The sequence below is a fragment of the Diceros bicornis genome, chromosome 26, assembly GCF_020826845.1.
Source record: "Diceros bicornis minor isolate mBicDic1 chromosome 26, mDicBic1.mat.cur, whole genome shotgun sequence".
In the NCBI taxonomy this organism is placed as follows: domain Eukaryota; kingdom Metazoa; phylum Chordata; class Mammalia; order Perissodactyla; family Rhinocerotidae; genus Diceros; species Diceros bicornis.
The window spans coordinates 44,125,120-44,140,862 of record NC_080765.1 but is presented as its reverse complement, the minus strand read 5'-3'; the positions used below and the strand labels follow the sequence as shown (position 1 = coordinate 44,140,862).

Genomic DNA, 15,743 nt, shown 5'->3' with positions numbered 1-15,743 from the left:
GACCAAAAAATGAGGAAGTTACAAAGCTGACTAAATTTTCTTATTAGTGAGCCCTCCTTTAGTTCCTAACTCACTCTGCGGTAGTAAATGAAAGTCCCTTTGGCTCTTGTCCTCAGGTTTTATTCCTGAAAGTTGTACTTCTTAACCAGTACCCTCCCCGCCTTTCCCCTTAGGTTTTGGGCTCCCTGCAGGCAGGTAACTGTGTCCAAGTTCTGCTTGGTATTCTCAGTACTTAGCACAGAGCCTGGCATACAGGACTAACATATATTGAGCATTACTATGTGCCAAGTACTGTATGAAGCCTTTACATGGATTATTATCTCACTCACCCCTCGGATGATCCTTTGAGGTAGTTACTGTTATGTCCCATTTTAGAGAAAGGAAACTGAGCCACAGAGAGGTGAAGTAACTGCCCAGGACATCCAGCTGGTAAGTGGCAGAGCTGGGATTCAGTCCCAGGCAGTCTGACTTCAGAGCCCATACTCTTAACCACTATGCTGGAGACACCTAAATATTGGTTGAATATATTAAATGAACTCTTTCTCCACTTCCCACCCCATGACAACCTTTCCTTTGTTTCTCTAATATGTCCCTTGATCACTTCAGTCCTCTACATTCCCCACTCCAAACTCTCAACTATTCCTTGCAGTTTACGGTAGCCTTGTAACTGTTTTTGACCTTGTTTCAATCTCTGAGCCAGTGGAGAATTTGATGAAAGCTATGGATATCTCCCCAGATGAACTCCAAATACACAAAAATTTCGCGTACAATGGGGGGAGGAGCAAGGAGCACAGATCATCTTAAACCCATCGGTGAACCCTCAGGTTCTCTTCCTATTGTTTGAGGTGGCAGTGGTGGGAGTTTGAAAGTTGAAACTCCTTTGCAAGACTTACCAGGCCAGATTTACCTTTTTTGGCCTCATCTCAGTCACACACTCAAGTTTAAAACTTAGGAAAACAGGGCAAGCACTTGCACATCTCTCGATAGGTGCTTCTGAAGTTCTTGCTACTTGGAATACTCTTCCCCTCCACCCCTCCCTGACGCACTTTGCGTCAAAGTCCAACTCGATGTTACCTCTCAGATACCTTCCCTGACACCCCAATCCCCTAGCCTCTGTTTGAGAAACCCCTTCACCTGCGTGCGTCTAACACTGTTCATACCTACCATAGCACTGATCACGTTGTGAGGTACTAAGGAGCCTGTCTCTCTCGATTCACCGTGCGCTCCTCCAGAGCAGGGACGGTATGGAGGTCGGACGGTTATTCATCATTGTATCCCCGATATTCCAGAACATGCGTGATAGAGTAGGTGCTCACAATATTTATTAAATTCATTTTGGGGTAGCTCAGCTCTCATCCTACGACTGGCAAGTTCACTACAGGTTTGGAGAAGGCTAACACGGTTAGGAGAGAACTGAATGATCAAAGTCCTCATCGTGGGTACTCAGCCATGCGCGGGGATCGAAGTCTCGGCTCCGGAGGAAAGGAGCCGCGCATTGCATGCTGGCATCTGCGCGACTGACGGCCGCACTGCACCCCGGGATTTGTAGTCCCGCCCCTTGCCGGGACTCCCGGACTAGTTACATTCGGCTACACTCAACCACGTCTTTACACAGATAAGGTGCCGTCTTGGTAGTCCAGCACAGAATGACGAGGTTCTCCATGGCACGTCTAGCTAGCAGCACTCTCCAAAGCAAATCCCATTTCGGCGTTGGCTGCGAGGAAGACGCACTGGGTGCTGCTGCGCGTGCGCGTAACGGACCCCGCCTCCGGAACGGCCGGCGCTGCGCGCGCGCGCTGTTCTCGTGGGGGCCCGCCTTGAGCCGGGTGGCGCAGGCGCAGTGTCCCCGGGCCAAGATGGCGGCGCGGTGCTCTACACGCTGGTTGCTGGTGGCTGTGGGGACCCCGCGGCTGCCGGCTGCAGCGAGGAGAGGGGCCCGGCCGCCCGGGGGGTGCGAGGTGGGGGCGTCGCTGGGCCGCAAGCTGAGCGTCACCACCTTCCCGCCTTCCCTAGGAGCTCGAGGCCCCGGGGCGCTGCTGACATTGAGACCCGGTGTCAGCCTCACAGGTGAGGGTAGTCTGCAGAGCTCGAGTAGCGGCTCCAAGGCCTGGAAGGGAGTGACTCGCCTCGCTCTGGCCACGGGGGTAGCGGGTGAAGGGTATCTTCCGACCTGCATGCGGAATTGCTTGGGAAGACGGGCAAGAAGGAGGCAGATAGGCCCAAGTGGTTGCTCAGAAGCCGTGAACGAGAGAGAGCTGCATGGAGCCCCCGGAGGCAGGGATGAAACGCCCGTAGGCCGTGAACCTTCACCTCTCTGTAAACATTTTGGAGGCCTCGTTCTGGCCTGCCGCTGCTCCCTTGCCGTATTCCTTTCCCGTGCCTCCACCTTGTAGCCTGTAGCGGAGGGAAAGAGGTAACGGCCATTCGGTGAGCACCTGCTCTGGTGCTGGGCACTTTGTTCCTCCTCTCACTGGATGGAAACAACAACACTGCAAGGTAGGGATCGTCATCCCCATTTCAAAGAATGGGAATCTGAGGTTCTAGCGGAGGAATTGACCCGCCCAAGGTCGTAAAGTTAGATAAGAACAGTTGTCGCAAAGCCAGAGCTGTCCTGTCATAGCTTACTCTCTTCCCACCACGTGGTGTAAATCGAAGTGCACACTCAACAGTCTCTTAGAAGTCCTTAAGTTGGTAATTGTAATAAGAATGCAAGCTAACATTTATGGAGCACTTAACTGGGTACCAGGCATGGATCATTTCCATGTGATAGACACTGTTATTATTCCATTTTATAGGTAAAGAAACTGAGACTTAGATGTTCAACAACTGGTAGAATGTTACAAAGCTAATCAAGTGGTAGAGCCTTGATTCAAAACCTGCTGCATTCTTAATTGCTGGGGGTGATGTTGAATTAACTGCTTAGCCATGATGGTTTCTCATGTTGTGTATTGGATGACTTTCTTTACAGTGAAAGAAGGAGGAAACGTTGAACAAGTGTCTGCCTGAATAGTGCTAGTTGTTTTTGTCTCTTAGAATTTGTGCACATGATATTTAAGCCATCTATAAGCTTACAAAGATGATTAATTAAAGGGCCTTGACAAGATAATTTACCAGATAATTTCCTATTGGGGTCCATTTTTGTAATGCTGTCATTAAAGTATTAATAATTGCGATAACTTTGTACAGTGAACAAACTCACCTCCACTAGTGTGTGTGTATGACCTGGGCGAATTCTTTAATCCGTTTGAGCCTCTCTTAACTGTGAAAATTTATTCTCTTATTCACTGGTAATTATTGAGGGCCTGTCATATGCCAGCCACTGTGCTAGGTACTGGGGATACAGCAGAGATCATTGAGATTGGATGCGGTTTTATTCAAGTGAGCCAATTTTTTTATTCTGTTCCTGCCACCTGTATTTCCTCATGGATGGAGCAGGAATCTGTCCAGATTTCCTGAGGATTATTTGGAGTGATGTCATGCTATATTTCTCAATATGATCAAAAGTGGTCGTTTTTAGGTTTTGCTAACATTTTCTAATGTCAAGATTGTTTTAAGTAGAATTTGACTGTATCTTTTTGTTCAACTATTAATTTCTTAGGTAACTGTTAATCTAAATTTGTTCATATTACAGTCGTAGAAGTTTGGGGATCATTTTTGATGATTGTGTGTGTAAGAGACGGATAGAGATAGGCACTAAGTACTGAGCCTTGTATGGGGCCATCACTAAGGAACTGCAGTCAGCTATCCTTTCCCCAAGTGAGCCCATAGCCCATGATGGGCATGTTTCGGATGAGGTGATGAACACATGTGAGATGTGGCATCCTTCAAGATACACTCTGTTATCACATCTAAAGTCATCAACTCAGGTCCTAAACACTGGTCTGTGATCTCATCTCAAATCTAGTAGTATGATTAGATCACATAAAAACACTTTGATCCGATTTTTCTCCCAAGGACAGAAAGAAGGCGGTTATTTGACACTGGGTTGGCCATTCTTGGAATCACTTGGAGGCTAATCCTGTTCTGGGTTGTTCTAAAAAGGGCAAGACATTTATTGGTCATATCTTGGTGAAAAATTTGTCTATTAAATGAACTCTTTCTAATTATTGCTAATCATCGATGCCTTTTGGATAATGTCAAAAGCCATCAAACTTGTAATAGGTAAGTGTGATTTGTCGTTATCCACATGCAGTTTTGCACATTACTGTCTCCCATTCTAACTCGAGTCCAAGTTCTCTGCTCTTGATATTGAACCTGCAGCTGCCAGAGCCTTTGCCATGACTGACCTCTGCATTCTAGGTTGGAAGGGGTAGGGAGGGAGATGCAGGATGGGACCAGGGTGACCCCTCACTCCTGAGTGAAGGCGGGGTTGGGTACAGGAGCACTGGGAAACTAGCTCTAGTGTTTTCCTCAAATCTGTCCAAAGAAAGACAGCAGTGGTCTCCTAACCCCTACCACTTCCACACTGTCTGCTTTTCATGTTCCAGGACATCTCGGGTGCAGCAACAGGAAACAAGTATTGAGGATACCGAAAATAGAGATTTACTTCCTGATTCTGATTTTAATCATCCTGTCCAGACCTACTCATTCTCCTGATTATCCCTTATCTTGCTCCCTTCCTGGATCTGCTCAACACCCCCGTGGTTGTCTTTTGTGCTCAGATTAATTTAAGTAGTCTCCCAGTTCTCGTTTGTTGAGAGCTCTTTCTCATGCAAACCCAGTCACCTCCCTGTTTACCACTTGCAGTGGCTCCCTGTTGCCCTCAGGATAAAATCCTGACTCAAGCATAGCTCAGAGGCCCTTCTGCTTATTCCTAGGCCTCATTAATCATCATCATCTCTAACCACCCCTTCATTACTACCACCACCACCACACACACAGTCGCTAGTCTAGTTACATCATAGTATCTGCAGTTCCTAAATACACAAGGACTTTTGTGTGAGCCACTCCCTCCAAACCAAAGGTGATCATATGCTGTATCAGCCATTTGGAGCACTTTTGAAAGTGAAAGGAGGTGCTGTCACAAATAGTGGCAGGACTGTGGGAATAAACCTGGATGGATTCAGACTCCTTCCTTGCCTAGCTGATTTCTGCAGCTCAATAGCAGGTACCTTAGAAGACGTTCCCTGAACTTCTTAGGTTGGGTTGTCAGTGGTTCTCAACTAGGGATGATTTTACCCTCCAGGGGACATTTGGTAATGTCTGGAGATGTTAGTTGTCAGTTTGTAGGGGGAAGGGAAGTGCTACTGGCAACTAGTTGACCAGGAGTGCTCCGAAGCGTCCTACAGTACATAGGTATATTAGTTTGCCGGGGCTGTCATAACAAAGTGCCACAGACTGGGTGGCTTAAACAACAGAAATTTATTTTCTTGTTATTATTCCCTAGTTCTGGAAGCTAGAAGTCCAAGATCAGTGTTTTGTCAAGGTTGTCTTTAAAGACTCTATCTCCAATACAGTCACATTAGTCACATTCTGAGGTGCTGAGGGTTAGGACTTCAACATATAAATTTGGGGGGAGGGGCACAATTCAGTCCATAGTAGGACAGTTGTCCATCTGTCCCCCCCTCCCAACCAAGGATCATCGTCAACAGTGCGGAGGTTGAAAAGCCCTGATTAGGAGACCCTTTTGCGTATTCTTACTCTGCACGTCCTTCTGTGCTAATATTTCTTCACACACTGCCTCCCACACTCCCCTGCAGGACTGTAAGCTCCCTGAGGGCATTGGCTTTGACTTTTTATTCATCTGGTATCTCAGTGCCTAATATGGTGGTAAGATTTTGAATAAATGTCAGCTCCAGGAGGGCAGTGCCTTTGAATGGTGGCTGTTGTATCTCCAGCCTGGAGCCAGTGCCCTTGTAGATGCTCAGTGAGTATTTGCTGCGTGAATGAATGGTGAATATTTGTAAGTATTTACTGAATGAATGGTGAACACGGACGCTTCTCTGCAGATGAATGCAAAACCCAGAGCTGCGTCTTTATCCTTGTTCTCTTTCTTGACCCCGCTCTCCCTTCTGCCTTAACTTGGCCCCATATTGCCCCAACCCTGCTCTCCCCATCTTCCAGTTGTCACACCGGGGTTGGGGGTTAGGAGGCAGTAATCAAGGTTGTAGAGCAGCCTCCCCCTTCACTTTGTGACATACCGGTCCAGGTTAGCTCTCTGCTCCATGCGCAGGAGGAGATGTGTCTGTTGGCCTCTCCTCCTAGCTGCTGATGCAAGAGGCCTGCAAGGAGGGTAGGGCACGTGGCCGCCTGCCTTGTGCTTTGATTCCTTTCAGGTTGTCTACTCGGGGGTAAACAGAGGTTCTGGCACAGGGCCTTTTAACCTTGTGTGTGTATATATCTGTATTGTTTTTAGGGGACGGGTCAGTGCTTTTATCTGATTCTCTGAGAGATCTGTGACTTTAAAGGCTAAGAACTGTTTACAGTCATGCGTCCCTTAACAACAGGGATACATTCGGAGAGTGTATTGTTGTGCAAACATCACAGAGTATACTTACACAAACCTAGTTGGTATAGCCTACTAGACGCCTAGGCTAGATGGTACTAATCTTATGGGGCCACAATCATATATGCAGTTCGTCTTTGACTGAAATGTCATTATGCAGCCCATAACTGTACAGTGGTTCCCAAACTTGAGAGTTTGACAGAATAATCAACTGGAGGGCTTGTTAAACTCAGCCTGCTGTACCCTACTTTTAGAGATTCTGATTCAGGTCTGGGGTGGGGCCTGAAAATTTGCATCTCCAACGAGCTGATGATAATGCTGGTCCAAGGGACCACACTCGGAGAACCACCCTGTAAGCAGATATCCAAGGTTGCATGGTACAGGGAAAGAACCAGGGGAGTTGATAAGCATTAGGGGAGACAAAGCGTATGGAAATACCTGGCACATGGTGGGTGCTTGGGCATTGTAACAGGGGAGCAAAGTCCTTTTTTAATCATCTCCAGGTGCAGCCCTCATCTGGGGAGCGGTTCCTTTGGTGGTGTAATGAGGCTTCAGCTGTAGTGTAATCCAGCAGAATCAGCCCCGCCTAGTGCTCAGACATTGTTTTGTATTCTTCATATACAGTGGCCTTAGCCAGTTTTGAAGTGCAGAGAGTTTGGTCTCCAGTGGGCCTGAAAGAGAACAGGCCCTGAAGCTGTGACCTGTTTGCTTCTTCATAGGCGTATCCTGGCTGGTTGTTTACTCACAATTTCTTTTTGTTGAGTACATTCCCAGAGTGAGTTTCTTTCCTTTTTTCTTTTTTAGGAGTAAAAAGTTACCCTTTTGTTTGTACTGCCTCCTTCCACACGAGCGCGCCTTTGGCAAAAGAGGATTATTACCAGATATTAGGAGTGCCCCGAGATGCCAGCCAGAAAGAGATCAAGAAAGCCTATTACCAGGTCTGTATGGAAGCCAGATTTTAGAGACAAGATATTGTAGCAGGAATGCTATTGATCTAGTCTGATCCTGATTAATGCAGTGTGTCTGCCCAGACGTATACAACATTATGCAACTGACAGTATATAGAATGATATGATAAAGATGGGCTTTGCTGGACTGTGTTTCTCAGTGCATAATGTTGTACTGGTTAAGGCTTTGGAAAAAAGGGAAGAGTCAGAACCAGACATTTAAAAAAATCTTTTTCCAGAGCTGTTTTTGTACTTAAATTTATTCTGCACCTTCTGAATCAGTAGGTATGCTGGTCTGAGTTTTAAGTAGTCGTTCTTTGCATTCAGATAAAAGTTTATGGACATAGAATTATTTCTTTTCTTAACCCAGAAAGTATGTAATTCCTGTCATCATATCCTGGAATGTATTTGGCTAATTGGTGAAGTGGTATGTGAGTTATCTAGACCAAGGTTCCCAGACTTTTGCTCTGATCAACAAAATTAAAATTAAAATTAAATAAAAACTGGAGGGCCAGCCCGGTGGCATAGCGGTTAAATTTGTGCATTCCGCTTCAGCGGCCCGGAGTTCACCGGTTTGGATCCTGGGTGTGGAACTACTCACCGCTCATCAAGCCATGCTGAGGCAGCGTTCCAAATAGAAGAACTACAACTCTATAACTATGACACACAACTATGTACTGGGGCTTTGGGGAGAAAAAAGAAAAGAGGAAGATTGGCAACAGATGTTAGCGCAGGGCCAATCTTCCTCAAAAACAAACAAACAAACAATAAATAAATAAATAAAATAATAAAAACTGAGGGCACCGAAGTAGGATTGCCACCCTTTGTGTTTTGCCTAATATAGATGTTAAAAATAACAAATGCAGTCTATTAATGTTGTTTGATAAAAGAAAGAGCATCGTTAACACCATAAAGAGAGGAAAGCCATAATATCAGAATAAAGAAGAAATCTTTGAATAAAATATAAATTAAATACAAAAGTAAATTACCTGGGGTCCCAGCCCCGTGGCGTACCGGTTAAGTGCTTGTGCTCCGCTGCTGGCAGCCCAGGTTCGGATCCTGGGCGCGCACTGACGCACTGCTTGTCAGGCGATGCTGTGGCAGCATCCCACATAAAGTGGAGGAAGGTGGGCACAGATGCTAGCTCAGGGCCAGTCTTCCTTGGCAAAAAGAGGAGGATTGGCATGGGTGTTAGCTCAGGGCTGATCTTCCTCACACACACACACACAAAAAGTAAATTACCTTTATGAAAAATTTACTGCAAGATTCTTTTTTTTTTTTTTTTTGTGAGGAAGATCACCCCTGAGCTAACATCTGTGCTAATCCTCCTCTTTTTGCTGAGGACGACCGAGGCTGAGCTAACATCTATTGCCAATCCTCCTCCTTTTTTTCCGCCAAAGCCCCAGTAGATAGTTGTATGTCATAGTTGCACATCCTTCTAGTTGCTGTATGTGGGACGCGGCCTCAGCATGGCCAGAGAAGCGGTGTGTCGCTGCGTGCCCAGGATCCGAACCCGGGCCACCAGTAGTGGAGCGTGCGCACTTAACCGCTAAGCCACGGGGCTGGCCCCTACTGCAAGATTCTTAATTTTTTTTTTTTTTTTTCATTTTTTTGTGGGCATGCGAAACCTTTGTCCAAGCCAAGTATTTGTGAACTGTATACTGATCAAGACCAGACTAATAGCTTAGGGCTTGACAGTGACTCCCTCTTCTTACCTTTTTTTTTTTTTGTGAGGAGTACTAGCCCTGAGCTAACATCTGATGCCAATCCTCCCCTTTTTTCTTGAGGAAGATTGGCCCTGAGCTAACATCTGTGCCCATCTTCCTCCAATTTATGTGGGACGCCGCCACAGCATGGCTTGACAAGCGGTGCGTCGGTGCGCGCCGGGGATCTGAACCTGCGAACCCTTGGCCGCCGAAGCAGAGTACGTGCACTTAATCGCTTGCGCCACTGGGCCGGCCCCCTTCATACCTTTTTTTAAAGTGTACAATACGGGCTGGCCCCGTGGCTTAGCGGTTAGGTGCGCACGCTCCGCTGCTGGCGGCCCAGGTTCGGATCCCGGGCCTGCACCCACGCACAGCTTGTCTGGCCATGCTGAGGGCCGCGTCCCACATACAGCAACTAGAAGGATGTGCAACTATGACATACAGCTATCTACTGGGACTTTGGGGGAAAAAAATAAATAAAATTATGAAAAAAAAATAAAGTGTACCATTCACTGTTTTTTAGTGTATTCACAGAGTTGTACAACCATCGCCACAGTCGGTTTTAGAACATTTTCAACATTTCAAAAAGAAACCCCAGGGCCATTAGCACTTATCTCCTATTCTCCTCTCTTCTCTGTCCTTGCAATTGCTAACCTACCTTCTGTCTCTACGGATTTGCCTATTCTAGACATTTCATAGAAATGAAATCATACAGTATATGGCCTTTTGTGTCTGACTTCTTTCTGCTTAGAATAACGTTTTCATGGTTCATCCATGTTAATATTTAATTGCATGGATAGACCACATTTTATTTTTCCATTCATCAGTTGATGGATATTTGGATTGTTTCTACTTTTTTGCTATTATGAGTAGTGCTGCTATGAACATCCATGTATAAGTTTTTTTTTTTGCTGAGGAGGATTCACCCTGAGCTAACATCTGTTGCCAATTCTCCTCTTTTTTTGCTTGAGAAAAGTTAGCCCTGAGCTAACATCTGTGCCAGTCTTCCCCTGCTTTGTATGTGGGACACGGCCACAGCATGGCTGGTGAGTGGAGTAGGTCCGTGCCCAGGATCCGAACCCACAAACCCGGGCCAGTGAAGCGGAGCACGCAGAACTTTAACCACTCAGCCATGGGGCCAAGCCCATGTATAACTTTTATGTAGACCTGTGATTTCGTTTCTCTTGTATATGTACATATACCTAGGAATGGAATTGCTGGGTTGTGGTAACTCGTATATGATTGTTTGAGGAACTGCCAGACTGTTTTCCAAAGCAGCTGCACCGTTTTACATCCCCACAGCAGTGTGTGAGGGTTCCAGTTTCTCCACATCCCCACCAGCACTTGTTGTTATCTGTCTTTTTGATTCTCACCACCCCAGCGGGTGTGAAGTGGTATCTCACTGTGGTTTTGATTTGCTTTTCCATAGTGACTAATGATGTTGAGCGTTTTTTTCATGTGCTTATTGGCCATTTGCTATATATGTATTCAGATCCTTTGCCCATTTTTTGAGTTATCTTTTTTATTACTGGGTTGTAATGGAATGAGCAAAGGCATAGGGGGATACGAAGCAAAGATCTTGGCTTGGGATTAGTGAACAGCACGTCTCTTCTTTTGAGCTGGAGGATAAGCTACCTGATGCCAGGGTGAGAGAAGATTGGAAAAATGGAGGCTCGGGCCAAATTAATGGGATGTTTGAAGCCCTTAGCAAGTGCTAGAGACTTAATTTAAGAGAGGGTTGGGAACCATTTAAGTATTTAGGTGTGGAAATAAAAAAATCAGGTAAAGCTGTGCAATTTATTTATTTATTTATTTATTTATTTTTATTTTTCCCCCAAAGCCCCAGTAGATAGCTGTATGTCATAGTTGCACATCCCTCTAGTTGCTGTATGTGGGACGCGGCCTCAGCATGGCCGGAGAAGCGGCGCGTCAGTGCGCGCCCGGGATCCGAACCTGGGCCTCCAGCATCGGAGTGCAAGCCCTTAACCGCTAAGCCACGGGGCCGGCCCAAGCTGTGCAATTTAAAACTAGAATTTTTTTTTTTTTGTGAGGAAGATTGGCCCTGAGCTAACATCTGCCAATCCTCCTCTTTTTGCTGAGGAAGACTGGCCCTGGGCTAACATCCATGCCCATCTTCTTCCACTTTATATGGGATGCCGCCACAGCATGGCTTGACAAGTGGTGCGTTGGTGCGTGCCCGGGATCCGAACCGGTGAACCCTGGGCCGCTGGAACAGAGCAGACGCACTTAACTGCTTGCGCCACCGGGCCGGCCACAAAACTAGAAATTTTTAAAGTAGCCTTTATGGAGCAGTTACTGGGATCAGACCTTGATAAAAAGCTTTGTGTGGGGCCAGCCCGGTGGTGTAGTGGTTAAGTTCACGTGTTCAGCTTCAGCGGCCCAGGGTTCGCCGGGCTTGGACCTACACACTGCTCATTAGGCCGTGACGTGGCAGGTGTCCTACATAGAGCAACTAGAAGGATGTACAACTATGACATACAACTATCTACTTGGGCTTTGGGGAGAAAAAAGAAAAAAAAGGAGAAAGATTGGCAACAGATGTTAGGTTAGGGCCAATCTTCCCCACCCACCCACCCCCCCCCCCCCCCCCGAAAAAAAAGGAAAGAAACTATCTCTTTAAAAAAAAGTTTCTAGTTAAAAAAATGTTTTGTGTGTTACGTCATTTAATCCTCCTGGCAAGAGACTCAGCAAGGTTATGACATACAGCGAAGGCCACGCAAGCCAGTATGTGGCATACATAAGACTAAAATACAGGTCTTTCTGACTGCAAAAAGGCCTCTGTTTTCCTTGTGCTGATCTCATGAGTGTACCAGCATATCTTGTCCTGGCATTTGGGACCAGCCAATAGACGTATCTTTCCGTGGCGTTGAACAAGCCTTGTGGCCCACTGTGATCTATTGGCCATGCCTTGAGAACCCCCCTTCAGGGCTTAGCACGTAGTCTCTGACATGCTTCCACATGCTGGTGTGAGGCCCAGTATCTACAGAAGCAGATTAAGCAGCCAGCTGCTGGCAGTGACAAAGCCGGATGGCTTCCCAAGTCACGTTCAGCTTTAGGGTTCTGTGCAGATCCTTGCCCTCACCTAAGGGACCTGTGGTAATCCAGGCTTGGAAGGCATCAGTAGCTGCAGCAGACACAGTGAGGACCTACAAAGTGCATAGCGCTGCTCAGTGCAGCCGGAAGGTAGCCTTTGTTTTAGAGTGCTCAGCATGCCCATGTGCTCTGGATAGCCAAGTGAGATTTTATTTTGTTTTTTAATATTTAAATCTGTGTTTTGAATAGGTAGGTATATTCCCCTTGTTCACAATTCAGAAAGTACAAAGGAGCATACAGTGGAAAGTCGTGCTCCTTCCCATTCATCCACATCCCTTCTGTAACAATCAGTGTTACCAGTTTATTGTATGTTCTTCCAAAAATAATTTATACAGCAGACACATCTACTTATCTATCCAGTTATTGTCCTCTGTTTTTACATAGATGATAGTGTACCAGATACACTGCTTTGCATCTTTCACCAAGGTGCCCAAGTTCTAAAGAATTAGTTGTTATTTTTCTTAGAGATTTGTTGTGGTTGAAAAAATGTGTACATATCTCAGATTGGAAGAGATGGTTTATTTTAAAGTCTTAAACCTTGTTTTAAGAATTGCTGTTGGGAGGCTGGCCTGGTGGCACAGCGGTTAAGTGCACGCTCGGCTTTGGAGCCCGAGTGTTCGCAGGTTCGGATCCTGGCCGTGCACTGACGCACCGCTCATCAAGCCATGCTGTGGCGGCTTCCCTTATAAAGTAGAGGAAGATGGGCACTGATGTTAGCCGAGGGCTGATTTTGCTCGGCAAAAAGAGGAGGATTGGCATCGAATGTTATCTGAGGGCTGGTCTCCCTCACACACAAGAAAAGAATTGCTGTTGGTTGTAAAGTCTGAGAGAGACAACTGCTATGAAGGAGACGAGATTGTGACTAATATATGGGGTTCAGTTTTATTAATTATCTTGTGTCCATACTAATCTACCATTTCCTCCCTTAGCTTGCCAAAAAATACCACCCAGACACGAATAAGGACGATCCCAAAGCCAAGGAGAAGTTCTCCCAGCTTGCAGAAGCCTATGAGGTAATGTGACCCACTGCTGTGTGCAGTCACTGTCATTCAGCTGCGTGCGTGCATCAGAGTGCGCTGCACAGGGTGACCTGATGTGTCATAGGGTCCAATGTGAAGGCTGTGTCCCCGTACCAGATCACCTCGTGGAAGAAAAAGAAGATTCTCAGGTCTCATGCTAGATCTAACTTGGAATCTGAATGAAGAACAGGATCCAATAATCTTATAAACAGAGCTCCTCAGGTCATTTGGACTTGTAGCCGGTTTTGGGAACCGCTTGTTGGATTGACTAATTCTGCACCTATTTGAATACTGGCCTCCTACCTAAGGCCGTGCTATTTGGTGGGGATGGTAGGGATTGAAAAGTAGAAGACTTTTGCATGCCCTGGAGGAATGTAAAATGTAATCAGAGAGATGAAGCTTACATGGAACAACTGCTGAACAGCTCCAGAGTTATTGAAAAGTGGACCTTCTTCCTGGACTTTGACCATCCTGAAGGGGTTCAGGATATATAGGATATCATATATCTGCTCTGTGTTTGTGTGCATATTCCCCCCAACCATTTGAGAGTATGTTGCAGACATTGTATCTCTTATTCCCAAGTACTGCGGTGTGTATTTTCTAAGAACAAGAACATTGTTTCCCATGACCACAATACAGTTGTCAAAATCAGGAAAGTTAATGTTGAGCAGTACCATTATCTGTACTTGGTGCCTGTGTCCCTGGGCCTTGGGAGAGCCTGATTGCTGTGCTGTTCTCGGTAGGTGCTGAGTGATGAAGTGAAGAGGAAGCAGTATGATGCCTATGGCTCCGCGGGCTTCGATCCTGGGGCTGGCAGCTCTGGGCAGAGCTACTGGAAAGGAGGCCCCACAGTTGACCCAGAGGAGCTCTTCAGGAAGATCTTTGGGGAGTTCTCATCATCTTCTTTTGGAGATTTCCAGAGTGTATTCAATCAGCCTCAGGAGGTAAGCATCTCATTTTGAAGAGTCATTCAAATTTTAGCTGCTAAGTGTGATGCAAACAGATTTTATCAATTTCTGTTTCTCAAAGAAAGAGGCAAAGCAGCTTAAATGAAATGATCTGGAGATAGTCATCTTGGTAAGAAATAATTCTGATATTTGAAAAGTCGTATAGCTAATAATGTATACATCCATTTTGACTGTATTCTTACAATTGCTTAATCAGACAGCACCTAAGGCTCTCAGAGTCCATTATTAGGGTGTGAGTATTTTATCTAGGGCTTCCTACATTATTCTAGGAGAACTTAATCCAGCAGGGAGACACTGCCAATCCTACCTCTTCCCTATTTATATGTTAATAAGACATTATCAGAATTGAAGAGAGAGGAGAAATGTTTTACGATCTAAGTTATGATTGTGGATCATTTGAGCTATTTGTAAGGGTCTTGTACAAATATTATCTGTGAACATTTTTGGTTTATTAAAAAGTACATTTTCACTTAAATTAAAACATTATCTCTTTAAAATCCTGAGGAGTAGGGCAGAATCAGTTAAGTGAGACCCATCTGTTCTTACTTGGCAGAGCACAGGTAAGTAAAGCAGTTAAAATAACCGGGGTAGGGGGTAGGGGTGAGTCAGCGGAGCATGGGGGATTTTTAGGGCAGTCAAAGTACTTTGTATGATTTTTTTTTTTTTTTAAAGATTTTATTTATTTATTTATTTTCCCCCCAAAGCCCTAGTAGATAGTTGTATGTCATAGCTGCACATCCTTCTAGTTGATGTATGTGGGATGCGGCCTCAGTATGGCCGGAGAAGCGGTACGTTGGTGCGCACCCGGGATCCGAACCCGGGCCGCCAGCAGCGGAGCGCTCGCACTTAACCGCTAAGCCACGGGGCCAGCCCTGTATGATTTTATAATGATGGACACGTGTCAGTACATGTGTTCAGACACAGAGAATGTACAACACCAAGAGTGAGCCCTGATGTAAACTATGGGCTATGGATAATTATGACATGTCCATGTAGGTTCATCTTTGATAAAAACTTACCACTCTGGTGAGTGATGCTGATAATAGGGGAGGCTGTGCTTGTGTGGGGGCAGGGGGTATGTGGACAATCTCTGTACCTCCCTCTCAATTTTGGAAACCTAAAACTGCTTTAAAAAATAAAGTCTTTAAAAGAAAGTAAAGTAACTGAAAACTTCCCTTACTTTAAGAAAGATGACAGGCCATCCCTTGATTTCTTTAGTACATTATGGAGTTGACCTTCAATCAAGCTGCCAAGGGCGTCAACAAGGAGTTCACTGTGAACATCACTGATACCTGTGAGCGGTGTGACGGCAAGGGGAACGAGCCTGGCACCAAGGTGCAGCACTGCCACTACTGCGGCGGCTCTGGCATGGTAAGATAAGAGCGAGTCAGAGGCCCCCTTGTCTTCCCGAGGGGACTCCCACTTCTTGCCCACCCACACTTCTCCCCACCATTCCTTTTTTCTATGCTCCTATGGATATTTATTCAGCAGTACCTAGGGCTTTGAGAGTTCATAACTAGGTGGGACTGTTTTATCTAGAACCT

The 15,743-nt window shown here is 45.8% G+C and overlaps 1 protein-coding gene across 2 annotated transcripts in view; it reads left to right on the top strand.

The window, feature by feature from the left end:
- Positions 1-1,841: 1,841 nt before the first annotated feature.
- The window catches only part of DNAJA3 (DnaJ heat shock protein family (Hsp40) member A3), a 37,138-nt gene continuing 23,236 nt past the window's right edge, over positions 1,842-15,743 (top strand). For both annotated transcript variants that reach the window (XM_058570141.1, XM_058570140.1), the window contains exons 1-5: positions 1,842-2,067; positions 7,250-7,383; positions 13,142-13,225; positions 13,975-14,175; positions 15,418-15,570. In XM_058570141.1, the coding sequence (XP_058426124.1) occupies positions 1,857-2,067; positions 7,250-7,383; positions 13,142-13,225; positions 13,975-14,175; positions 15,418-15,570 (783 nt within the window). In that variant the 5' untranslated portion in view covers positions 1,842-1,856. The remainder of the gene's footprint in view (positions 2,068-7,249; positions 7,384-13,141; positions 13,226-13,974; positions 14,176-15,417; positions 15,571-15,743) is intronic.